General features: G+C 41.8%; 1 protein-coding gene across 3 annotated transcripts in view; it reads right to left on the bottom strand.

Annotated features, from left to right (window-relative positions):
* SNX10 (sorting nexin 10) overlaps positions 1-26,839 on the bottom strand; it is a 75,420-nt gene that overhangs the window by 9,230 nt on the left and 39,351 nt on the right. For all 3 annotated transcript variants that reach the window (XM_077491323.1, XM_077491324.1, XM_077491325.1), the window contains 3 exons: positions 21,867-21,950; positions 19,306-19,406; positions 14,496-14,594 (listed from right to left, as the gene is read on the bottom strand). In XM_077491323.1, coding sequence (XP_077347449.1) covers positions 14,496-14,594; positions 19,306-19,406; positions 21,867-21,950 — 284 coding nt within the window. The remainder of the gene's footprint in view (positions 1-14,495; positions 14,595-19,305; positions 19,407-21,866; positions 21,951-26,839) is intronic.

Below are 26,839 nucleotides of genomic sequence, written 5' to 3'. Positions count from 1 at the left end.
GAGAGAGAGGAGAGAGAGAGAGAGAGAGAGACAGAGAGAGAGAGAGAGAGAGAGTAGAGAGAGAGAGTTAGAGAGGAGAGAGAGAGAGAGAGAGAGAGAGAGAGAGAGAGAGAGAGAGAATATATTTTCTCTCTCTCTCTAATAGAGATATATTTATTTTGAGTCACCTTGTCAACTTCCTAGCCTTAAAAAAAAATCCAACTGGATAATCTAATAGTGGGCTCCTATAGTTCTGCCAAAATACGAAAAGGAAGGCATCAGATATTGATGTAAAAAGCTTACTTCAAGAATCTGTATACACACAAAAAAGGTCATGCCAGGCAACAATATATACAGCTTATTCGATTAGTACACTCTATAGCCAAGTCCACATTTTGATTTCTTCACGGACCACCAGCAAGGTTAACAGCAGAAGCGCCTGCAGGAATATGACCAAGATGCTCTCATTTAACTAGGTAACAGGTACTCCAGATAATTAACAGAAATGCAAGTTCTTCAAATAAAAACTACTAATTGTGCAAGCGTACAGAGCTCTAATAAGCTGCCAAATTAACATTAGAAAATGTGCTTCCGTGACATAAAGATATTCCGCTTTATCATGTAGATTTTTATGCAGCATAAATGACTAAATTACACAAAATGTGGATAGGTGGCATTCTGCGCTGAGACCCTCAGCTTCCTCTGGTGCACATACCAAGGACAGGAAATTACACAGGGAACGCGCTATAGACCTGGTAAAGAGACACGGATAAACATGAGTTTATTGCCCTAGAGCAATGATATTTATCTGTCTAAAAAGAGATCTATTCTTCATAGCTATAGCAAACAGATCATCCATTTTAACCAACCACACACAGAGACAGTGTCTGATTGGTGGCTCTGGGTGACTAGAACACTTTTTCTTTTAGACACACTGATAAAGTGTATAAGGTTTTGCATAAATGTATTTGCAGTACGGTTCATTACTTTTAGGCATCTGAAACATGGCGCATACCCTTCATCAACCATAGCAAAACTTTTACTGTGTGCGCCCACCCCTAGGGCACCATTATCACCCTAAAATGTTAAGTACTCCCCCCCATTCTGAATGAGTAGGAGGCAGGTTTTATTTTCTGAACATTTAGGAATTAAGATTACCACCAAAAATGAACCCTTAAGTGGTTGTAAGCCCTCGGACATGAAATATGACCAAAGGATTTCCCTCTATAGTATGTATTTGTCTCATTAAAGCGGGGCTCCACCCTAAAGTGGAACTTACGCTCATCGGAACCCTCCCCCCCTCCGGCACCACAATTGGCACCTTCCAGGGGGGAGGGGGGGTGCAGATAACTGTACAGTACAGGTATTTGCACCCACTTCCGGCGTAGATATCCGCAGAATCTGCGGATATTTACGCCATTTCCTGCGGGGCCCCCCGCTGTCCGCTGGGAAACACACGGATCCCAGAGACAGCGGGGACCATCCTTATTGCGCAGCGCGACTCGCGCATGCGCAGTAGGGAACCAGGGATTCCCATACCCAAGATGGCGGTGGCAGCACCCGAGAGATGATTGAGAGATGATTGAGAGATCGGCTTCGGGTGCCGACATCGCGGGCGCGCTGGGCGGGTAAGTGTCCTTATTTTAAAAGTCAGCAGCTGCAGTATTTTAGTGATTTAAAAAACAAAAAAAAACAAACAGTGGAACTCCCGCTTTAAGAGCACCAAGTGTAATTTCTGTCTGCTGCTTTGTTCTTTTTGCCATCAGCATGAGTCACTTGTGACAAGTTTTTTTCTGAATACTCAGACAAGCTTTATAAATTCTGCATTTTGAATGGCTGTAGTGAAGAGAAGACTGCAGATAAATGGGTATTACCTATGTAGAAGGATTTCATCTCTGTATCACCTGAGGCAGTCATTTCACTGGGCATCTGTAATGTTTTACAACCACTTAAACGCTTAATCTACTGCCATAAAAAACAAACACACTAATGCCTCATGCACACAAGGCATCTGTTTAGCCATTCTGAATGCCAGAACACTTTGTACTGCAAACACGTTTAGGCACACCAAGTGTTTAAAAATTAATGGATTCCATTGGCCAGAACGTTCATTTTATTCTGGCCATTGGAGTGCATTTCTGCTCTCTCCTGAATGTGCCTTTTTATTTTTGTCATTGTTCATCGTGTCGAGATATTCTCCATTGCAAACATAACAAAAGTTTGTAGACCAGGAGTTCTGCCTTCACTGGCTGCATGCTTTTTTTCCAAAACTTGAGGGTCACTGATCTAAAACAAACTGCCAGTTAATACTTTCAACATTCAGGTCAGAAAATCACTGCACCCTTTCTAAATATGCCCCCTTGGCCCAACTACTGGAAAATGGGGGGGGGGTGGGGGGACTTGCCTAATAATGCAATGCACAGAGTAATGGTGCACTCCAACAAAAAAAACAATCAGATCAGCTTTCGAGGTTAGCGTAGTCAAGACTACTGGAGCGTTAAGCCTCGTACACACAGTACGGTTATTGGCCAACTGATCGTCAAATTTTTGTCAAAAGGGCGTGTGCCAGGATCTTTTCTTGCAAACCAACGACACACACTTGTCATGCCACAAACACAAAACGTAATGACGTACTACGTGGAATTTCAGCTCTTGAGCGTCACCTTTGGGCCCCTTCTGCTCATTTTGTGTTTGGTGAGCATAGTTTCCGAGCATGCGTGTTTGTATGTTTGACTTTTTTTGGGGATTTGTGTACTGACCATACGAAAATCTGACAGTGAAACCATTGTCCGCTGAAAATGTACTGGCCTGGCATCCAACATTTGTTGGCGGAAAATTGGACAATCAAAAGGCGCATACGAACGGTAATATTTTAGGACAACAGTCTGTCAGACAATCCCCTGCAACAATCGTATCGTGTGTATGAGGGGCTTTAGTCTACGTTCACATCAGGCCCTTTTGACATGTCAAATCGCCGCCTATTGGCCTGGACATCCAAATCAGTGCAATTCCGACTTTGTGGCATCCCATGGATTCCCAAAAGTAGTTCCTGAACTACTTTTGGCGACTTTGGGGGCAATTTGAAGAGACACCTGTGCATGAACCCAAAAGATGTCCGCGAAGTCGGACTGAAATGCAGATTTTGAAATCATTCAGGTTCACCTGAACTCGCACGATTTCAAACCGACCCGCAGTGTGAAACGTGGGCTTATTCTGTGATTGGTTGCTGGTGTTCAAATTACACCACTGCTCATTGATCCCGTCAGCACTTACAAAATCTGACCGGTAGTCACTTTATACAATATAAAATAAATTTTAAAAAAATCTAGAACACAATCCAAGAGATAATTGTCCTGCCAGAAAGCCCTGCCTAGAAATTATTACTCCAGGAGTGAAGGCCACCTACATCTGCCAGGAAGATCTATTCACTGTCTGCTCTGTAAATGCCCCCTACGTATAAGGCCTCGTGCACGCTGCAGCTCAAAAAATAGCCGCTTCTTCAGCATTTGGATTTTTCTGCCCCCCCCCCCCCCCTCCGCTCCTTTAAACTCCCCTTCATGTTCGTTTATAGGGTGTATGGACACATATGCTGTTTCGGGAGTTTTATACAAATACAAAGAAATCCTGAATGCAATATTTGTGCATTCAGGAGAGGAGCTTTGAGCATAGAATTAAAAAGAAGGTGCAAAAGGGCCTTAAAGTGCATCCCCACGTAAATGCATTCTAATGACCGGAATTCTGGCCAATAGAATGCATTAAACCAGACCCGAGAAAGCGCATGTAGAAATTAAGCTTTTTACCACGTTCTCGATGTTGCAAACTCCGGTAGGAAGAAAAAAAAAAAAAAAGTTCTTTATCCTTACAGTGTGCATAAGGCCTTAAAGTGTAAGTTTTGTAAAAATGCTCTCATTGGTGTACAATCTATGGGTTAGTCATTATTGCCACCCCTTCCCTACATCCCTCTAGAAAAGCAGCTAAAAATGCTTTTTAAAAGTTATTCACCTTCAATATTAATTTCTACAATTAGGTAAAAATCAAGCAAAAAATGGAAAACAAAGCAAACGAGATATAAAATTCTTAGTTTACATTCCCATCACTGCAAGCTAGATTTCTAGAGGTCTATTCAAATAAATAATTGTAGGAACTAGTCCAGCTGGAAGCAGACACATTGCTTTGCAACTAGGGAGCTGGTAATTCATGTATTCATTATCGCAATTACCTAAACATAGGAAAATACCTAGCAATAAAAAAAAATAAAAAAATGAGTGTTATTTTATTGATTCTGGGCCACAGAATAAAATAACTTAAATTTTTTAATTAAATAAATTTTTAAATTTGAAAGTTCCATAAAATTTTTATTTTTTTTTTTAACACTTTTTGCACATATGGAGGCTTTTTTCAACTAGATCCCATATTCGTGGCTCTGATTTATTACACATTCATAGGACGATACTGAACCATTTTTAGAAATGCCTTTAGTAATATGGACCCCAACGGAGTTTGTACCCATGATAGAATTCAGTATATGCTACACCCCTCCCATCGTTAGATTATTCCCCACATTTATATAACTATTAAAGTCCAGCCAAATCGACATTGGGGGGCTGGGAAAAATGACAACACTGCTAAAAAGGTGCTTACAAAACTTTTGTTTTCCCCCCTATTAAACTACTATAAAAAAATAAATAAATAAAAAACAATTTAGGGGGAAAAAACCCAGAAAAAAAAAAAAACAACAGTTGTTGAAATCATCAAACACTCCGTTGTACGGTTAGTATATTTCTTGTTCCCACTCAAAGTATTGAAGCCTTTTGGAACAGCAGTCCAATGACCCCACTGCACCATGGTGGCCCAGCCACCGCTCACAAACACAGGAAAGCAACTCCATCCACCTCTGTAAGAACACCTTTAATGCATATGGCAGCTGTCTGCAGTCTTGATAAAAAGAAGCCTGCATGAGATTTAATACATAGGTACTATGCAGCCCAAAAACCCAAAACAGGAAGTAACCCATCTGCTGCCTTTTTTATGAAATGGGTTAATCTGCAAATGAAATCCTAACAATGAAGTCGGGAGAACTGTCAGTGTCTTGGCGCCCTCTACTGAGCATACAGAGTATAGGTCAGAGACGGCGTACACACCCAGATTTATATTCCGCACATAAAACATGAGCATACCCAGCGGTTACTAGGAGAAAGCACTTCACTGCTTTGTGGCTGTAAATATTGGATTTCACATGTTATGTCCGGCCTACAGAAGCAAGTCATACAAAATAAAATAATGCTGCTGTGTGGGAAGGCCAGTTCAGAGGGAAAAATAAATAACCGTAATAAAAAAAGCAGAAACATCTAGAAAACACGGATGTGATTTTAGATTGACGCAACTAAACCTAAAATATGTTTATTAGAACACCGTATAAAAAGAGGGAAGTTATCTACTAGTAGTATTATGGTGCTCCTAACAGAATACCAATATATTACAGACCTTACAATAAAAATGACACACCCAGCATTGGCTTCTCGGGCAAAGAAATGATTACATCCGTACATGGGTGTGTGTGGCCCTTATTAATAGAGTTACACAAGTGTATACAGAATATGCATGCGTGCATTCTCTTTGTGGATTTACATTATAGTGTTATAGATGCTTAAACTGATTGACTACTAACAACCAAGTGTACAACCAAGGCGCTAAGAGATCCTGCCATAAAAATCCTGCTGCAGATATTAACATCCAACTCAAGAAGACTTAAATCATCATTAATTGCTCGTTTAGGTCTAGGGGACTTGTTAAAAAAGATTTACCTACCAAATCCGCCACACTGTAAACTTGTCCCCATAGAGTCTCCCTCCCCTATGCTCCAGAAGTCTAAAGGTCCCAATCTTATCAGGACCAATTCAGACCATAGCCCTGCACTGATGTAATGACGCCAAAAGGACAATCCACCGCCGCAGCATAGGGGCGCACCATCTGCCGAGGGAGCGGAGGATCAGGTACTGTAAGCTAAAGTGCTTCATTCTCCACCCCCCCCCCCCCCAACACTGGATAAGCAGAAGCAGTTAAAGCGGGGTTCCACCCTAAAGTGGAACCTCCGCTGATCGGATCCCTCCCCCCCTCCGGTGTCACAATTGGCACCTTTCAGGGGGGGAGGGGGGGTGGAGATACCTGTCAAAGACAGGTATTTACACCCACTTCCGGGCATAGACTCCCGTGGGAGTCTACGCCATTTCCTGCCCTGCTGCGCTGTCTGCTGGGACACACACGGGTCCCAGTGACAGCGCGGAGAATTTCTATAGCGCTGTGCAGTAGGGAACCGGGAAGTGAAGCCGATTCGCTTCACTTCCTGATTCCCTCACCTAGAATGGTGGCGGCAGCAGCCGAGGGCCGAGCGATCAGCCGAGGGCCGAGCGATCGGCCTCGGCTGCCGGCATCGCTGGAACCCGGGACAGGTGAGTGTCCATTTATTAAAAGTCAGCAGCTGTAGTATTTATAGCTGCTGGCTTTTAATATTTTTTTTTTTAGTGGAATCCCTCTTTAACTTTTAAAGTTTGGGTGCAGTGCCACTGAAATGAAAGATTTTCAAATTTTCCAGATTTGGGATTTAAAGTGGTTCTAAAGGGAGATTTTTTTTTACCTTAAATGTGTTTGCTGCATTAAAGGGAAAAAAAAAATCCCAGTATTTATATCGCACCCTCACCCCCCTAAATATATATCCCCACTTGATTTAGCAATGTGCCCATCTGCAATGGCTCTCTCCTCTCACAGGACAGAGGGGTAGCAGCGGCCATTGGCTCCTGCTGCTGTCAATGAAATCCTGTGACTGGGGAGGGGGTGTCACATGGGGCTGAGCGCGTGCGTGTGTCTGTGGACACAGAGCAGACCTACACTTGTGGCACCATAGGAAGTGGATTCCTATGCTGGTACACAGAGAAGAGGAAGAGCTTAGAGCGTTGGCAAAGACACCAAAAAGAGGATAATCGGAGTTGCATAATAAATGTAGCAATACCAGAACAGATGCCAAACTGTTACCCCTCATTGTCATGTGTAATGCCCAATCGTTCTTTGCAGATGGGATACCATCATGCTTGTCTCACTGTGCAGATCCAGGTCTGCCAACTGGAGTTCACGTGGACCCAGAAGTGCACAGTGACGCATTGGAGCCTTCCTGATGCGTGTTCGATGCCGGTCTCCTTTTACTAACTATATAGCACCAATCCAGCCAGAGAGCAAACAAATAAGGCATGGCATACACACGTGATGAGGGGAGTGCAGCTTGTCACCACACACACACACACACACACACACACACACACACACCCTGGGTTAGCGGCCCGTGCTGTCCATGTCCCCTTCCCCATTATAGTCCTAAGTGCAGCCTCTGATTCCCTGCGATCACATCTCAATGCTCAGCCACTTCCAATGTAAAGATCAGATATTTTCGGGTAGTTCCAGTGCTTGTCGTTACCTCCTGTCCCCACACTTTTCCATTTGGCCCATAACAATGACAGTCCAACAGGAATGTGCAGGAGGCAGAAATGGCAGGCAAGCTTTACATTAATCGAGAAGCACTGAAGCTTTCCCAATTATTATATATTTACATGACTTCCTTTATTTTGACAGATTCTCAAGAAATCTAATTGCTCTGGTGTGGGGTTGATTTGTTCCAATGACTGCCATGCTTCAAGTACAAACGCTTAAAGTGGTTGTAAACCCTTACAACACACTTTGACCTACATGTAAGCCTAGCTTAAGGCTTACCTGTAGGTCCAAGAAATATCTCCTAAACCTACACGGTAAAGACAGGCACCCGTCAACGGCGATATGCCGCGCGTGGTGGCTCCCGTGCGCATGCGTGGGAGTGACGTCATCGCGGCTTCGCTGAATGACAGCGGCGGAGCAGCGAGACCCACCGAGAAGATGGATGTGCCGGACTACAGGGGGCAGCGGTGACTTCGCTGGCTCCTGTGTCAGGTAAGTGACACATAATGGACTACCATGCAATACATAGTAGTCCATTATGCTTTACCTTTGCAGGGAATGAAAGAGGAAGTAAACTGATCAGGGTTTACTTCCTCTTTAAAGCAGAATTTTAGACCAAAGTGTCAGGTTAAAAAATAAAATTAGGCTGCATTCACACCTATGTTTTTTTTGCTAATGCGATCTGCATTGAAGTCAATAAAACACTTGACAACATGTTTTTTCAACGTGTTGCAATGCAATTAGTATTGAATGTTAAGACAGGTCAAAGCTTGCATCAACATGTGTTCACACGTCGACATGATACATTTACGTGCATAAGGATGCATTGACATGCATTTTGATGCGCTTCCACAGATTTCAATGGGAGACCCATCAAGCAAAAAACGCATATGGTCCGAATCCGGTCTTAAGGTCCTTAAATGGAGACGACTCTCCCTTTCAGCAGCTTGTGTCTCCTATCTTTTCTCCATTCCAGGATTACAGTCTTCGTAAGACTCAGCATTCAACACTTCCAGTAGAGTTGGATGCCCATGTCCCCACCGCACAATGTGGGTCTATCTTGCAACCTGTCACTACTGTAATCTACCATGTAAGGGTCAAGGATAGAAATATTGGCAGAAGAGATAAACATCTGACTCTCTAAAGTGTACAATGTTTAAAACCCAGATGGAGGCTGCAGCAGGCTCCGAGTTGTTTGGGTTATCAGACACAGGACATCAAAGATCGGAGTGGAACACTGCTTTCGCAGGGACCTTCAGGCTGATTTTTTTTATACACGAATCTGAACAGGGTCATTTTAAGCCTGTAAATAGGTTTACTAACAAATCCTATAATGCATTTTTTTAAATAGCGATTCAGTCTATATCAGGAAGGTACTGGTTTTTCAGCACAGCAGGGTTCAGATATGAAGCAGCACTACGAGTCAATCAGCATTTACTACCACACACAGTTCACAAGGAGCTGGCCAACAAGAGCATAAGGTTGACCCCTTCAGTGTGCTGCTGCTCCTTCACCACCCTGTCACAGTTTGGACAGCCCTTGACGACAATGTATTGCTTTAACTGCAGTAGAGAAAAGCGAGGTCGGATCTTGCCACTGTTGTCTGGAATAGAAAACAGACTGAACTAAATTACATACTGGGTTGGTTTACTAAAACTGAAAAGTGCAAAATCTGGTGCAGCTGTGCATGGTAGCCAATCGAGTTCAAACTTCAGCTTGTTCAATTAACGAATACGTTTGCCTTTGGAAACATGTTACATGTCCCATCTGTTTTTAGGGTGGAACATGTAACATGTTCCCACTGCTACAAAGTCCGATCAATCCGCTGCCTGTAGTGACACCAAGACAGGGATCTTTACCCCAATCTTGTGGTCACAATTTTTTTTTCTTTGTTTTTAAATGCGGTTGTGCGGGGCTCTGCCCACCTGGCTGCATCAGTCATTTACAGAGTTCTGAAAATGAAAGAACTACAAGTATCAACATCCCTTGCAGCTGTCGGCTTGTAGTTCTCAAGTGCTCTAGGTAGGTAGGTCATAACTTCCTGCCCGTATGAGCAGACAGCTTACACAGCTGGATTGCAGGAAAGAAAATCATTTGATTACCCCCCCCCCCCCCACCAACACAGGTGAGGAACCACCTGTGCCAGGAGAACACAGCAATTATGGTTAGTGGCTATAGCCTTTGGAAATAGGTTTCACACGAGCGGACAGAATTCAGCTTTTTAGCTGCGAATAGATGAAGTTATCCACCGCAGCTATACTCAGACAATGCCTTCCTATGGCCCCAGTCACACACTGCATTTAGCGACGGTTTTGTTACATGGGGTTTTGAGATTTTAGAAAAATAAATTTAACTGCATCCAGGACTGATTTATTGCAGATGTCTGTACATAACTGCAGGTAATCTCAGTGTACCATTTCACGTGCAGATAGCAGCAGCAACAAGGAAAGAAATGAAACAGAAAGCACATCAGAAAGGGAAAGAATGTTCCACCGCAACTAAACGCAGCTGCATGTAAACGCAAGTAATCGCAATGTACAACTGCAAGTGATCACTGTGCCTGGAGTTTTGGAATTTCACAACAAAACATGCTTTTACCAGCGGCAGGGCAGCCATCTATCTGAAAGAGGCCTAAGGCATACAGATTATATTGTTTAGTTGAACAGACCCATCTTCTGAACTTAGTAGGAGTGAATAACTACAGTAATCGAGCATGTGCACATTCAAAGTTAATGATCTCTTTGGGAAGAGAAATTGAACTCATCTTCAGTAAGTAAAAAAATAAAATTTTGCAAAAAGTATATGAATCATGCGCAAGAGAATACACTTTAAAAAGGATTTTTGATTGCAAAGGATTGGATAAGTGAAGTCAGCACAGCTTTACCACATTCGCCCAACAAGGTCAAAGCACCTGTCCTATGTGCTGTGAGTTGCAATGCCATTCATTGTGGATGGCATCCTATTGCACTGCACAGTAGAGTGCAATGCATGATGCACTGCAGCAGTTTTGAAAAAAGAATGAATGAACGCAAGTTAACACATGCAAAAATGTACATTAATCTTCCTTCATTTAGTATGAATAACAGGATAAAACAAAAAGACGCAAACTGCCAGGGCATATAAAAGCACAGATGCAAGTGTGCAGTTTTAGATGTGTTTAACTGTACCACAATGCACAATGCGTAACCAGGACTCCAGCATTGTACAGCAATATTATGCTATGTAGTAGTGTCTAACTGTAATAAGCAAACATGGGGTCAAAATAATTACGAGCCATTCACAGAATGATGATTTTAATACACACTTCTAAAACTATTTACATATGTCGGATTACTCTCCCTATGTACAGACAATTAAAAACATCAAAGCTATTACTTCCAAGATTGAAATTCCTCCAGCCCCCCCCCCCCCCCAGGACATTGGCTGCTGCCTCCAGCACTGCACAAGACCAGGGTCGCATCTCCTAAATGCTCAGTAGCATAATCCTGTAGAGTTGGCCATACATGGACCAAATGTCACCCAGTTCTGTATCAGCCTAAATTTGATCAGTGGATGGCCCTGCAGACACCAGTGCTGAAGTCTCTGTTCGGGCATTCTGATAGCTGTGGCTGCCCCGCTGACAGACAATAGCTGGAGGATCATCCATCCATGCCATTTGGGGTTTAATCTACGGTGATATCTTTACATGCATAGTCAGCTTAGGATACTCTCTACCATAGACTTAAGTTCAACTGCCCCGATTGTATATTTTATCACGATCAGCACCGCTGGCAATAGGCTGCAGGGCTGATCTTAGTGTTTTGACAGCAGGAAAGTCTCCCCACTGTCAAAAAAACAAATAGGGCAGTGGAAAGGATCCCCCCCCCCCTATCTACGAGGATGAGGGAATACATTTTTTTTTATTCAACTCTTTTTTTTTTTTTAAACCAACAAGAAGACTATATATGGCCAGCTTTAGGCAGCCCTTAAGCCCCTGTCACACTTGTGCAACTTTTCCTGCGACTTTGGACATCAAAGTTGCATGACAAGTCATACACCACGATTCCCAATGATAACCATTCATATCTGTGCAACTTAAAGTCACACTGAGTTACAAAGTAGTCCCTGTACTTCTTTGGTCTGACCTTGTGTGAACTTGAGGTCTATGGACCTCAACTTGCATCAAAAATTCCCTAAAATCGCATCAAAATAGCGCAACTTTCATGTTGCGGCAGTGTGAAAGGGGGCTTAATAAAAACATCTTTGCCATTCTGGAGCTTCCATCCAATCACTTTGTATATTTTAAATATACTGTGATTCTGTACTTGCCAAATATGCTGCAGAAATCTACCTCCATCGAGTATGGCTGCAACCATTTTAACTGTGGGCAGCTGAAGCTGCTGACTGTTCACTTCCTTGATTTACAAAAGACACACGGGGAACACCTACAGCTCTGCAGCTCTCATTGGCACTCTGACTCATCCTCCCTCCCTGGCAAACTCTCACGAGAGAGAGCTGTACATCATGTCATAAGCCTAGGCCAACGACCAGACAAGAAACAGGAAGTGAGCTTGTATAAGGTATTTACTGGCAGAAGTAGGTTTTCTTTTTAGATCTATACAAAAGGGTTTTGCATTTAATTTCCATTTTAAGCTGAATGGGTTGTTTTACAAAGGTGATCGTTTACAAATCACTTTAAGTTGAATGGCCTGGTATTGCACCGAAATATCCAAAATTAAACGGGCATGCGCTATTTTAGCCAACACAGCATACCACCACGCACCATAGCTCGTTACCATGCTGCAAGTTATGTGGTGTTGGGAGGCTCATTGCCTCATTGGGGCTGCCATTCAAAATAACCCCACAATGTACTAATGCACACAAGGTCTATTGCACCAACCCGCTGCAGCCCAAAACGGTTTCAGCCGTTCATGTCTAAGAGCAGCGGTGCTTGCGGTGTCTCAGCACAAGATGTTCTGTGCGTGTCTCACAAGCAGACTTTGCAAAACTTCAAATACAGGCTTGTCTATAATACCAACATGTCAAGGGTCCTCTGACTAATTACACCTGCTGTCTATCAAGTCTGTAAAGCAGAACAGAATATTGAAAACAAAAAAAAGGTGATATAACTTCTGTAGGAAGTTAGAAAAATAAATAAAATAAAAAAAACCCATAAAACTGCATTCATTATGCACCAAAAGAAAGTGGTGCCCCCCAAGCATCCACTTCAAAGTGGCCAAACATGCATGCTTGATTCAGTATTTACAGCACGTGACTTCTGGCATGGTAATATAATATAGGATTTAGAGAGGCCAATGTATGGCATGAAAAGAGTGTGAACAATCAACTCAAAGCTGCAAATAAGCAAAACGTATCCACTTAAACCCAATGGAGTGTGGAAACAATAAGCAATCTGTTGGAGAAGCTATTTCAGCACATTTGGGAAAAGGCGGCTCTTTCTGCCTTGCATGATTGCAAATACTGAGCCAACAGGGTCACAATTGCTTTAGAACCATGGGTGATCAACCTGTGGCCCTCCAGCTGTTGCAGAACTACAAGTCCCATCATGCCTCTGCCTTTGGGAGTCATGCTTGTAACTGTCAGCCTTGTGATGCATCAAGGGACTTTTAGTCCGGCAACAGCTGGAGGGCAACAGGTTGAGCACTCATGATCTAGGAGATCTTAAGAATGCTGTACCTCTAAGAAATGCACAGGATTGGACTTCAGGGCAATTGTATTAAAAAGACGTTTTCTTATTTTTTTAACGTTTGGATAGTGTAAGGGAGGGTTATAACACTAGTCAGTGTGGTTTTTTTTTTCTCTTTCATTTGTGTCCCATTGGGCAGATTTCCCTTCACTTCCTGTCCCATAGCCAAAACAGGAAGTAAGGAAACCCATCAAAGCAAGGGAAGCCCTGGTTGTCACCAAAACTAGTGTTCCCATTGGAAGATTTTCCCTCTCTTAGGCTTCATTCAAACCTGAGTGATCCAGATCGCGGGCGGAATCGCCAAGATTCCAGAAATCGGGAAAAAAACAAACACACACAAAAAAAAAAAAAAAAAAAAAAAAAAAAAGTTAAGCTAAAACGAGCTACAGCAGCTGTCACTGCAGAACCCTCAGGTGTGAGTGGAGCCTTAGGCTGTTTTCAGGCGCTACATCGCTAAAAATAGCGCCTGAAAAAACAGCCCTTCGGGCTTTCACACTGGAGCGGTGCGCTGGCAGGACGGTGAAAAAAAAAAGGTCCTGCTAGCCGCATCTTTGGAGCGGTGAAGGAGCGGTGTATTCACCGTACCTACCCATTGAAATCAATGGGGCAGCGCAGCTATACCGCCGGCAAATTGCCGTGGCGGTTTTAACCCTTTTTCGGCCGCTAGCGGGGGTTAAAACCACCCCACTAGCAGCCACATACCGCTGCTAAAAATAGCGGTGGTTTACCGCCGACGCCCGCACCGCCCCAGTGTGAAAGGGGCCTTACCGTTTTGGGACAACCCAAAAATGGTTACTTTTTTTCTACCTTTGGTGAACAAAACAGGACAACTAGACATGGGCAAGTCTCCCTAATGGTGGTGGTGCACAGATAGCTATAAAAACCTTGAAGGGTTCTAACCCCAAAACTATACAAAAAATAAAAAAAAACACCCCACACACCTTGCCTTCAGTTTTACGGCCCATCAGTATAGGAGCAAGTGTAATTAACACACGACACACCCTAGCCATCGCTTTTTAATTTTGTAATAGTAGTCTCTCTTTAAAGGAAAAACAATCCACATATTTTAAAGCAATTGAAAAAAATAAATAGTTTGCATTAAAAATAAAATAAAAACCCTCTGTATCCTACTATGCAGCACTTGTTCTCCTCGGTTTGTTTCTATAGCCATGGTGCCCTTTCAGCTGCATGCTTGAGCGATGGGGGATGGGCGGTTTAACAAAGGAGCTGGGAGCACAGAATACAAAAAAGGAGTTTCCGACCTTCCCCAGACCACCACTAGATGGCTCTGTTACACAACACATGAATGATCTGATGTATATTCTTATATTCTAGACCTAGAGATACTCACTTATTCAAGAACTCTTGTAAGCCACGGATGCGCTGTTCCACAGTCTGTGCGTTACTGATGTTGAAGAATGGGGTTTTAGGTGGCAATTCTGGCAGCTCACTAAAATAAAAAAGGATAAAAAATAAAATAAAAATATAGTCTTAGCTTGATCACTATACAAGTAATACACATAGGGCAGAGGGTGGTATGGGTTATTATGCAGGATTTATATAGCGCCAACAGTTTATGCAGCGCTTTACAACATTAGGGTAGACATTACAATACAATTCAAGACAGGGGGAATCAGAGGACCCTGCTCGTTAGAGCTTACAATCTAGAAGATTGACGGACTTCTTTATGGTACTATTTAGGGGGAAGTGGAAATGTCTGTAGGGAAAACCCAAACTACCGCAGTCATGTTTCATAAGTGCATGCTTCCCTATTAAACTCCTTTAAATGTTTAGGAAGCACACTTGTCTATTTCAAATCATGTATTTTGTGTGGTTGGGGCGTTTCGTCACATATGGCGACCCATCACAGTTGGCTACCCCCTGGACTGCGCAATGCTGCTGTATGCGTTCCACCCCGAGTCCAAGTTTAAGCCCCACCATCCAAGTGGATATAGAGCTTGATTATATTTATGCCGAGCAAAGTGAGGCCTTGCCCGAAGCGTGGCGAGCGGCCCTCTGTTGGAACGCATATGGCGGTGTCGCACATGCACACTCCAGCGAGTAGCAAAATGTGATAGGTGGCCGAATGTGACGTGACAGGCGCAGTGTCGGTGTCCTGTCAAATTAGCCAACTCGTCAAACTCCAACTATATCCCTTCCAGTTTTTTTAAACCATCAGTAATTGGGGATTTTGATGAATTGCTGTTTGGACACAACACTGGGAACCGAATACAGTCCAGTACAGGAAGATTTAACTGGACAACGAGGACAAAGTTGTCACTGCCTCTGAGGTGGCCATTTTGTTGGCTAGTATTGGAAGGGGAGTAACCACCTCTGCTCATAATACTGTGCTTTACACAAATAATACCGGACATAATACCAGACTTCATACGGTTGCCGATGTTGTGTCCAAACAGAAATTCGTCAAAATTTCCAATTACTGATGGTTTAAAGAAACCGGAAGGCAAGTAGTTGGAGTTTGACAAGTTGGCCATTTTGACAAACACTGGGTTTAAACACCGTTTGGGTTTTGGGAGTCATCCAACACTGGCAGGAAGATCTTCCACACGGCTTCTGCAACTAGAACCAGCTGAGCTAGCTTGGCTTTTCAGCTAAGCTGCAGATGTCACTAGAATACATGGTATTCTACGAATCACAGATAAAACCTTTCTGGGTCCTACGCCTCCACAACTCGCCATAGAAATATATAGAGAAATTACTCAATCTGCAAAAACGGTAGTTTGTACTAAAATCCAGCCTTTGCCCAACAGAGCAATTCAAAATTGATATCTCCATTTGGGTCTCAGTAAAGCACAAAACAGAAATGTATCCGGTCTCATGCCACCGTTTTAGTATGTATATGGAGCCTGACAATTACATATGTGGGATCTGCTTCCTGTTGTACTTCACATCGCATGTCCTATTCTACCCTCCCACAGTGAAAATCTTTGGGTTGACTTGGTGTAAATAGGGAAAAACCAGAGCACACCTTGATAAGATTATGCATATCTTACAGGTTTTTTTCTTGCCATTTAAATATGCGTGTGAAAGTGAACTTAAAAGAAAAAAAAAAAAAAAAAAAAAAAAAAAAAGGGAGACTACTTTGTTTACTAAGATTATGCATGTTTTCTTCCTGCTGGGCTACACAATGGGGAGGTTTCTTCTCAAAATGAGGCCTCATGCACACATTTCTGCGATGCAAATTCAGTCATACAGATTGTAAGGCTGAATTTGCATCGCATTTGGAACAAAATCGCATGGGTGATCCAATTCCTGGCCGAATTCAGTTTGCACACGTGTGAACCGGCACCGAGTGTTACACCCTGCTTCAAGGGGTGTCTGTTATTTTTTTTTGCCTCTAAATGCCCCTCCATGTTTGCCTCTAGGCATTTAACTGCTTCAGCCCCGGAAGGATTTAACCCCTTAATGACCAGGACATTTTTGCGATACAGCACTTCAGGTGCGTTGGTTTGCGCAGCCGAGTCTCCTTGCTGCAGTATATATGCGGAAGGCTGTTGGCAAGTGGTTAAATGCAGAGAGAAAAAAAAAAAACACGTACACACACACACACACACACACACACACACACACACACACACACAGCGTTTTGGCAGAATAAAACTACTGAAGCATGTAAATAAATGCTGGGCACGTCAAGTGCTTAAGGGTTCATTCATTTCAATGGCCAGAAGTAATTATTCTGGTCAATGAAATGAACACCCAAACATTTGACGCTCCTATATGCATTTACACGTATTAAGCATTTTTTTTCCACCATAACGATGCTGCCAAGATGAAAGCATTTAGGAGAGCTGGGTAATCACCTTTTGTGAATGCGGCCTAAAAAAAATAAAAAATAAAAAAAAATAAAAGTCTGAGTCGGTTTTGTGTAAATAGAAACAGGTTATTAAATTAGCAAACTTGTTAGGATTATGTGCATCTTACCATTTCATGCCCCCTGACCCCAATTTAGAAACATCATAAAATAAAAAAATGATAGGACTACTTTCTATGAATTTATAGGACCATTCATGTAGGGGTGAGCGTGGCACAAGATAGGAGCAGGAACTAAAACGCAATCTCACAGAATAACTCAAGCAACATATTCACATTTGTTCCAGTGTGCCATGGAAAAAGCCAATGCAGGAAAATCTGCACAGAGCCAAACACAATGCATCAACTTTTCCCCATTGTTTTTTTTCCTTTATCGGCAACAGTGTCCTCTGGACTTCTCTTCCGCTACCACCTTAAGCTGGGTACAAATGCAGAAGAAAAATTCCATTCGAGGCACGAATATTAAAATTTTTGTATACAGGGAGCCCCCGGGTTACAAACAACATAGGGACTGTAGGTTTGTTCTTAAGTTGAATCTGTTTGTAAGTCGGAATACATTTTAAGTGTGGCTCCAGCTAAAAAAAACATCTATTTTTAAACTTTTTGGCTAACATAGGGAAGGGTCATCACCCCTGTAACATTTGTTTAGCTGTCTGTGCCCCTGTACAGAAGATTTCACCTCACTTTCTGTCCCAATAATAATTGGATTTTGAAAATTTTGGGCTGTTAGGGAAACAAGGATTAGTGATAAAGCATCAGTGGAGACACCTTTTTCCCATATGAAGTCTTACAGGAGAGAATTTCCCTTCCTAGGGGTAGATTCCCTCTCACTTCCTGTTGTCTCCCTCTGTTTGTAAGTAGGAGTCATTTGCAAGTTGGATGTTTCTAAGTAGGATGTTTGTAAGTAGGGAACCCCCTGTAGTGTGTGCACAGCTTTTGATAGCCATTGCAAACTCCAAAATATTTCTTGTACATAGGCTTAATGATTTATTGTGTACTGTTCGTACATGAGAAAAAAAATAAAATAATCTGATCCAAAAGACTGCACATGATCACAAAAAAAATAAAGAAAAATAAACCCTTTGTTGTACAAGAATTTTCATACATTATGTAGATCGGGAATGCTTTCGAACAATTTACAACTATGTAATAAATACTAGATGGCCAAAACAAAAAAAAACAAAAAAAAGTCTACAGCCCCCTGACCACCACACCAATATCAGCTTGTTGGACATCCCATCTTCAAAAACTATGGCACCACTATGAATTTGTCCACTGTTCCCTTGTGTTTTTTTTATTAGCTTCTATTCATCTGGGAAGGTTTTCTGTAGGATTGTGTGCCAAAAAATAAAATAAAAATAAAAATAAAAGCACTTGCGACTTCAGTTACTGATATTTGAGAAGACCTAGCATGCAAAACAGAACTTTAATATCAAAAGGAGCTCCCCAGGTTTAAGGTCCAGGCTCTGTGCATGCCATTCCAGTACCTTTGAATCAAACTGTCTTTTTGGACCCAAGGCTAGGTACACATGCTTTGATTTCCCTCGCCAGCCACCCATGACCTCAACATACAAGTAAATAGATTCTCCCATCCACACTAAATAAAATGGCTGGAGGAACCTGTTCTTTTGACTATTGTACTCAAGCAGCTGTGACACCAGCAGATGCCTGAATACCAAATCATGACTGCATCTGAAAGCCATGGCTTGAATTTCAAATGTGTTAGCAGAAGTCAGTAGAAATTTGAATCGTGTATGGCTAGCTTAAAGCGGAACTTCACCAAAAAGTGGGAGCGTGTACCTGCTTTTGATGGATACCCATTCCCAATTCTGTCCGGATTGCCCAAGCCAGTGATAGCAAACCTTGGCACCCCAGATGTTTTGGAACTACATGGCAGAGTTAAAGAAGAGTAGTTCCAAAACATCTGGGGTGCCAAGGTTTGCAATCACGGGCCTAGGCAATCCAAGCGGAAGCGACAAGGCTTCACAGCTGGTTTCTCTTTGTTAATGCTGGCACTAGGATCCTGAAGCCCAGTGAAGAACCGGCTTGGGTGAGGACAGCGATGGACCCCTAGATAGGCAAGTGTCCTTATATTAAAAAAAGTCAGCAGCTACAGTATATGTGGCGAGACTGAAGCTCCTCCAAGTTTGTGCATCTGAACTCAATTTGGAGAGGTACCATTTTTTGGCCACACAGGTCTATCTGTACTAGAAAAATACCAAAAAAGTACTCAGTCTAATATCCCAGCACTATGAAGTCATTGAATACATACAACAGTTCCTTCAAGATGTAAAAGTATTTTAGAAAAGTGTTATAACGCTGCTTACATTAACACTGCATTGCTCTGAAGCTTCTGACGTAGCCATACAAATTCCCGAAATCTCCTTCTGACCCGCGAGGTTTTCATGGTGAAGCACATGCTGTTTGTCTGCGAACATAAATAGGCAAGATAAGTACTGTGCACGCTTCACCTGGTAACTGTCGACACATAACACAACTAGCAGGTGTCTGAGCACATCGACACAGAGGCGGCAGGAACTATGCCGCCTCCACTCTGACATTACCTGTTCTCAGAGACTACAGACTGCCTAAAAGGGTAAATGTCACGTCTACTGCATAGAACACACGCGTCTCCTCCCAGGATACCTGTGCCAAACAGTTTTAAGGGCTATTGTATATGTGCCATTAATGTGTACTTGCCGAGCATTTGAGATCTGTTTAGCATTTGTTCACGTTGACTTGTAAAATAAAAGCAAAGCACAATTTATCTTAAAATATCCTTCAACATTAAGATGCGGGCTAGGGGCATAGTTAAAAAACTAAAGCTATGGGATGCCCCTTCTCCTTTAGGGCTCATGCACACAGGAAGGAAGAAGGACAGCCTGAGCTGTTCGATGCTTTTGGCATTGCTAGGCATTTTTACATTATTATCATTAATGTTTTTAAAAGGGGGAAAAAAACAAAACAAAAAAAACGCACAACGTTAATGTAGAAACGCAGCTAAACACAAAAAAACCCTGCCATTTTCAATGCTGATGTTTTTAAAATGTCCTGTGCGCATGAGCCCTAAACTAACACTAAATAATTATTATTAAATAATAATAATAATAATAATAATAATAATAATAATAATGAGTGAACATTTTAAGCTGGCCATTCCCATTACAATCTTAGGCAATGGTTGCTCAACCCTCAAGCTGTTGCAGGATTACAAGTCCCATGAGAAATTGCAAGCTACTGGCGAGTTACAAGCTTGAGGCATGATGGGACTTGTAGTTCCGCAACAGCTGTAGGGCCACAAGTTGAGCACCCATGTCTTCGGCTCACCACGCACGTTACAATGCAACCATGCAATCCAGTTTAGATCCACCAAAGCTGTAATATAATAAAATGAGGACCTATCAAATCAATTTGTATCCGGTCATATAGAACCTTGAACTACAAACTTGAGGATAGATCTAAGCTTACCACACAGGTTACAATCTGTACAATTTCCCTTACATACGAGTTACCATGTAGCGCAAGCTCTGGCCTAATTGGCTACAGACTGAACTTGGATCAACTTTCCAGTTTTATATAGTTTTAACTCTAAAGCTGAAAATACAAAGACTGTATGGGCAGATTGTATTGTGTATAGTGAACCTTAGAGTTACCAAAACTTAGGCTCCATTCAACAGCGATCTGCAGCGACAGTTGCTGCAGCTGTTTTTTTTTTTAGCTTTTTTTGTTTTTTAATAAAGCATTTGTGGAGTGGCAGTCATTTGAATGGGCCTCCCTCCACTCCAAAAAACACTCCAAAGAAGCTCAAGTACCAAATCTTGGCACAGCAGGGAGTTTGCGGTTTTTGCATATTGAATTGCTTTTGTCTTTCGACAATCGCAGCAAAATCGCACAGCATTTGGCATGGCATTAATAATCACATTGTGAATAAGTGACAAGATTTTGCTGCGATTCTGGAATAACTGGCAGAATCTCAGCGATTTCGCCCGTGATCCAGATCGGTCAGGTGTGAACAGGAGCCTTAGGTGACAGCCTATTGAAACAATTAGACAGACCTTGTGCTACATCAATAAACTACATAGAAAATTGCTTGTCATATGGAACATTAAATATTAACATCTGTGGCTAAAGAAATATTAAATGTGATTTCTGCATGGCCCAATATGTGATGTGTACAGAAAAAAATAAAATAAAAATAAAAGTCTTGCTTGCTGCATTTTAGAGTGTGCAATGGTAACGTGCATAAAAACGCATGTAAAAAGCACCTGAAAACAGCACCGCACAGGTGTGAACCAGACTTTACTGTCAAGTCATAAAAAGGAATGGTTTAAATATTTCTTAGCACTAACTGCCTGGGCTGTTTAAAAGTAATCAGAATGAAAAGATGGAAAAAGTAAAATTAGAAGATAATTTGATAAGGTTACAGTATTTAATTATTTTTTTTATTACAGTGTGGGAAGTGCAGGAAGAGCCAGCAAACAGAAGGAAGGAAGTTTGCACGAGTTTGTGTAGTTCACAAATACAAATTGAAAACTGTACTACTGTATAAATAGTCCGGCACAGCCAAGTTGAAGCCAATTTAATCAGCACAATGACAGAATAGACATGATAAAGTCACGACAAATGCAATTTGTACAATGCTTATGCACAAGGAAAACTGAAGTCTTATTAATAGATTGTGCATTAATAGATCGCTCTACACTTCCTATGGCACGGTAAAAAAAAAAAAAAAGAAAAAAAAGAAAAGGGGTACTAAAGCAATTTGAAATCTTTACGTTTACAAAATATTAACATATACTGTACATGCACCGATTTCAACATGAAGTCAAGAAAAGAAAACAGAATTGGTTGAGATATAATAAAGCGAGTCTCATACAGCTATACTTACATGAATGCAGATTTCATAATCCAAATAGGAGTGCCAGTCTTCTTTCTGTATTTTGGGGTCCCTGACCCAGATACAGATGGTCTCCTGTAAATGCATAGTGCAGAATTAGAAGGCTGTGCAGTGTCAAGCTAGCAGGGCGTCTTCCAAATGAGCTCTGAAAGGAGGAAGTCAACTCTTATAGGCTTCCAGGAAAAAAAAAAAAAAAAGTCACCAGACCAGACACTTTGGAAATTCTCTGTGCTGAGAGACAGTAAGAGTTTCAAAAGGGGAAGGGATAAGTTGGGGGTTTTCCCAAAATTACACGTACAACTAGTGATGCCTTCATTGGAGGAAAGAAAACCCCACACACAAAACATGTACAAGTACGTTCATGACCGATTCTAATCTCAAGGTGACTTACTGGTCACATAAAGTAGAAAGCTCTAGGGGTTTTTTTTTTCTTTTTTACTTACATAAATATCTGTCTTCTGACTTTATTTACGGTATATTTAATGTGTTGCTGGCTAAGTAGGGCCCTGTGCACACAGGCATATTAACAAACCCTTATATACACTGGATCTTTGTGCCAAGAGCTGGCAGGAACATCCAATTTTAAAAATACAAAGAAAAAATCCTGCCACAATTAAACACAGAGTTTAGAAAAATGTGTATTGGCCAATTCTATTGGCTACAATATTCATTTATTCTAGACATTAGAATGCATTTACATGTATTTAGGTTTGTTTATGCGCTTTACCGCCAGCGCCCGCAATGCCCCAGTGTGAAAGTAGCCTTAAGGTGAAAAACCTCCTGTAATGCTGCAGCCCTCCAGAGCCCCCGTTTTACTCACCTGTACCCCCTCTACCTCATTCCAGGGACGAGCAAACCAGCAAAAGCCGGCTTCCTGAGTCCCGACTGGATGGATTGATGGCAGCACAGGCATTGGCTCCTGTTGCCGTCAATCAAATCGAATTACGCGCGGGGGGGGATGTTCAGGGCTACTCTGTGCAAAACGAGCTACACAGTGGAGGCAAGTATGACATATTTGTTTAAAAAAAATAAAAAAAATAAAAAATAAAACACACACACCAAACAATGTTCAGATATAGGAGGAAGGAAAAGTTCAACTGCTTTCAAAGGGGAAGCATGGCAGAAAGTGTTTGAGCCCCCCGGGTGCAGTACAATGGCCTAAGTAAATCATTTCAAATTTACATTCAATCAGATAAGCCATCAAATCTATCTAGGTGTTGGCCAGTTTTTAAAGCTAGTCATTCAGGGGTTATTGAAAGGCTGTCTATTCCCCCTAGTCATGCTTGAAGTGGGAATCTCCACTCCCAGCTATTGTATTCAGCAGCCCTGGGCATCTGATCAGATGGATTCACTGTTCAGCCAGTGGTTTTCCCACCCAGCTCGTCATGCCAGGTGGTGCATTCAGGGCCAACTTGTTTTTTGGCTGATTCATCAGGAAATGGCTGAAATTCAAGTGGTCTATGACCAGCTCTAGGTTTGATGTAAAACACACCTGTTCATTTACTAAAGGAAAATGGACTGTGCACGTTCAGTTCCTCCAGAGCTATGCAAATAACGGAGAGCTCTGCTGACTTCTATCATCCAATCACATGCAAGTGAAAAATGTATACTTTTTTTTAAATTTTCTTTGCATGCGATTGGGTATTCCTTGTAAAAGTGAAGCTTTACCACATTTACCAAGCTCTGGAGCAACTGTACATGGAAAAGTGCACACAGTATTTTCCTTTAGTAAAGTCACCCCTTTAGTAACTCATAATTCTTTTCCAGTACAACAAAAACTAGGACGGATCCAAAATGCACACCCTTACGTGGAAATCTATTTACACGTTTCCCAGAAAACATACCTGCATTTTTTTTACAAATGCCTTAAAAAAAAAAAAAAAAAATTGATTGTGCGTACTTGTCGACAACCAACATTCTATGCTTGGAAAATTTTGCTTAGATGTTCACTGACACTAGCACAAGAACACATTCTTTGATTTGGCTGGCTTATTAGGAAGCATCCCTTTCCCAACTTCCATGCTAATCCAGAGTGCCAAGCATTGAAAAGTTGCATATTTTTGCTGGGTCTGTGGCTCAAAGCCCAAGACAACCATGTATTGAACACCAAGGTAAGTTAGGAATAGCAACCCCATATTTCTACCAGCACAGGTTTCATTTAAAAGTATATCTACAGCAAAAAAAAGGAATACTCCATTTTGGAGGAATGGTTAGAAACTCTGTCAGGTACATACAGTGCCTTGCGAAAGTATTCGCCCCCCTTGAACTTTTCAACCTTTTGCCACATTTCAGGCTTCAAACAAAGATATAAAATTTTAATTTTTTTTGGGAAGAATCACCAACAAGTGGGACACAATTGTGAAGTGGAACGAAATCTATTGGATATTTTAAACTTTTTTAGCAAATAAAAAAACTGAAAAGTGGTGCGTGCAAAATTATTCGGCCCCTTTACTTTCAGTGCAGCAAACTCACTCCAGAAGTTCAGCGAGGATCTCTGAATGATCCAATGTTGTCCTAAATGACTGATGGTGATAAATAGAATCCACCTGTGTGTAATCAAGTCTCTGTATAAATGCACCTGCTCTGTGATAGTCTCAAGGTTCTGTTGAAAGCGCAGAGAGCATCATGAAGACCAAGGAACACACCAGGCAGGTCTGTAATACTTTTGTGGAGAAGTTTAAAGCCAGATTTGGATACAAAAAGATTTCCCAAGCTTTAAAACATCCCAAGGAGCACTGTGCAAGCGATCATTTTGAAATGGGAGTATCAGACCACTGCAAATCTACCAAGACCTGGCCGTCCCTCTAAACTTTCAGCACAGACAAGGAGAAGACTGATCAGAGATGCAGCCAAGAGGCCCATGATCACTCTGGATGAACTGCAGAGAACTACAGCTAAGGTGGGAGAGTCTGTCCACAGGACAACAATCAGTCGTACACTGCACAAATCTGGCCTTTATGGAAGAGTGGCAAGAAGAAAGACATTTCTCAAAGATATCCATAAAAAGTCTCGTCTAAAGTTTGCCACAAGCCACCTGGGAGACACACCAAAACATGTGGAAGAAGGTGCTCTGGTCAGATGAAACCAAAATCGAACTTTTTGCCCACAATGCAAAACGATATGTTTGCCGTAAAAGCAACACAGCTCATCACCCTCAACACACCATCCCCACTGTCAAACATGGTGGTGGCAGCATCATGGTTTGGGCCTGCTTTTCTTCAGCAGGGACAGGGAAGATGGTTAAAATTGAGGGGGAAGATGGATGCAGCCAAATACAGGACCATTCTGGATGAAAACCTGTTGGAGTCTGCAAAAGACCTGAAACTGGGACGGAGATTTATCTTCCAACAAGACAATGATCCCAAACATACAGCAAAATCTACAAAGGAATGGTTCACAAATAAACGTATCCAGGTGTTAGAATGGCCAAGTCAAAGTCCAAACCTGAATCCAATCGAGAATCTGTGGAAAGAGCTGAAAACTGCTGTTCACAAACGCTCTCCATCCAACCTCACTGAACTTGAGCTGTTTTGCAAGGAAGAATGGGCAAGAATTTCAGTCTCTCGATGTGCAAAACTGATAGAGACATACTCCAAGCGACTTGCAGCTGTAATCGCAGCAAAAGGTGGCTCTACAAAGTATTAACTTAAGGGGGCCGAATAATTTTGCACGCCCCACTTTTCATTTTTTTATTATTTAAAAAAAGTTTCAAAAATCCAATAGATTTCGTTCCACTTCACAATTGTGTCCCACTTGTTGGTGATTCTTCACAAAAAATAAAAAGGTCTTTATGTTTGAAGCCTGAAATGAGGCAAAAGGTTGAAAAGTTCAAGGGGGCCGAATACTTTCGCAAGGCACTGTATTTCAAGAGAGTCAAATATGCGTATGAAGCACTGGATTGTTTGTTCCAGTAAATGTTTAGTTCAAATCTGCTACTAGTGGCAGCCTCCATGCACACCGGGCTTTAAAAAAAAAAAATAAAAAAAAAAATAAAAAAAAACACAACACACCAGACACGTTTATATAGAGCGTTTTTTGTACATATGGGTGAATCTCAAAAAAGTGCAATATCAAAAACGTAATTTCAGCAATTCAAAAAGTGAAACACATTTTTTATAGGATGCATTGCACACAGTGTGATAGATTTCAAGCACCTTTTTACATTTCAATGATTATGGCTTACAGCCAGTGACAACCCAAAATTCAGTATCTCAAAACATTAGACTACATAAGACCAAATAATAATAATTAAAAAAATAAATAAAAAAAAAAAAAAAAGAAGAAGAAGAGGATACAGAAATGTAATGTTGGCTTACTGAAAAGTTTGTCCATGTATAGTATAGTATGCACTCAGTAGTTGGTCTGGGCTCCTTTTGCATGACTTCCTGAATCAATGCGGCCTGAGGTGTTATGGAAGCCCAGGTTGCTTTGATAGCAGCCTTCAGCTGATCTTCATTGTTGGGTTTGGTGTCTCATCTTCCTCTTGCCTGATCTATACCCCATACAGAATTGTTGGGGTATTGTCAAGTATGCTGGCCAATTAAGCACAGAGATACCATGCTCAAACCAGGTATTGGTACTTTTGGCAGTGTGGGCAGATGCCTGCTGGATAATGAAATCAGCATCTCCATAAAGCTGGTCAGCAGAGGGAAGCATGAAGTGCTTTCGAATTTCCTGGTAGGGGGCTGTGTAAACTTTTATAAAAACACAATGGACCAACAATGACATGGCTCCCCAAATCTTCATTGCATTTAATTTGGAGATTTAGCATGTGGGTGAAGAGTGGAGAGGCACAGAATCCAAGTTGCATGAGGTCCAGTGTGAAGTTTTCACAGTCAGTGATGATTTGGGGAGCCATATTAGCTACTGGTGTTGGTCCACTGTGTTTTATCAAGTCCAAAGTCAGTGCAGGCCTCTACCAGAAGATTCTAGAGCACTTCATGTTTTCCTCAGTTGACCAGCTT

Source organism: Lithobates pipiens, unplaced genomic scaffold, assembly GCF_037356315.1.
Source record: "Lithobates pipiens isolate NorthernLeopardFrog02 unplaced genomic scaffold, aLitPip1_a1.2 Scaffold_19, whole genome shotgun sequence".
Classification (NCBI taxonomy): Eukaryota; Metazoa; Chordata; class Amphibia; order Anura; family Ranidae; genus Lithobates; species Lithobates pipiens.
The sequence above is the reverse complement of the archived record's forward strand: the minus strand, read 5'-3'. Positions and strand labels throughout refer to the sequence as shown.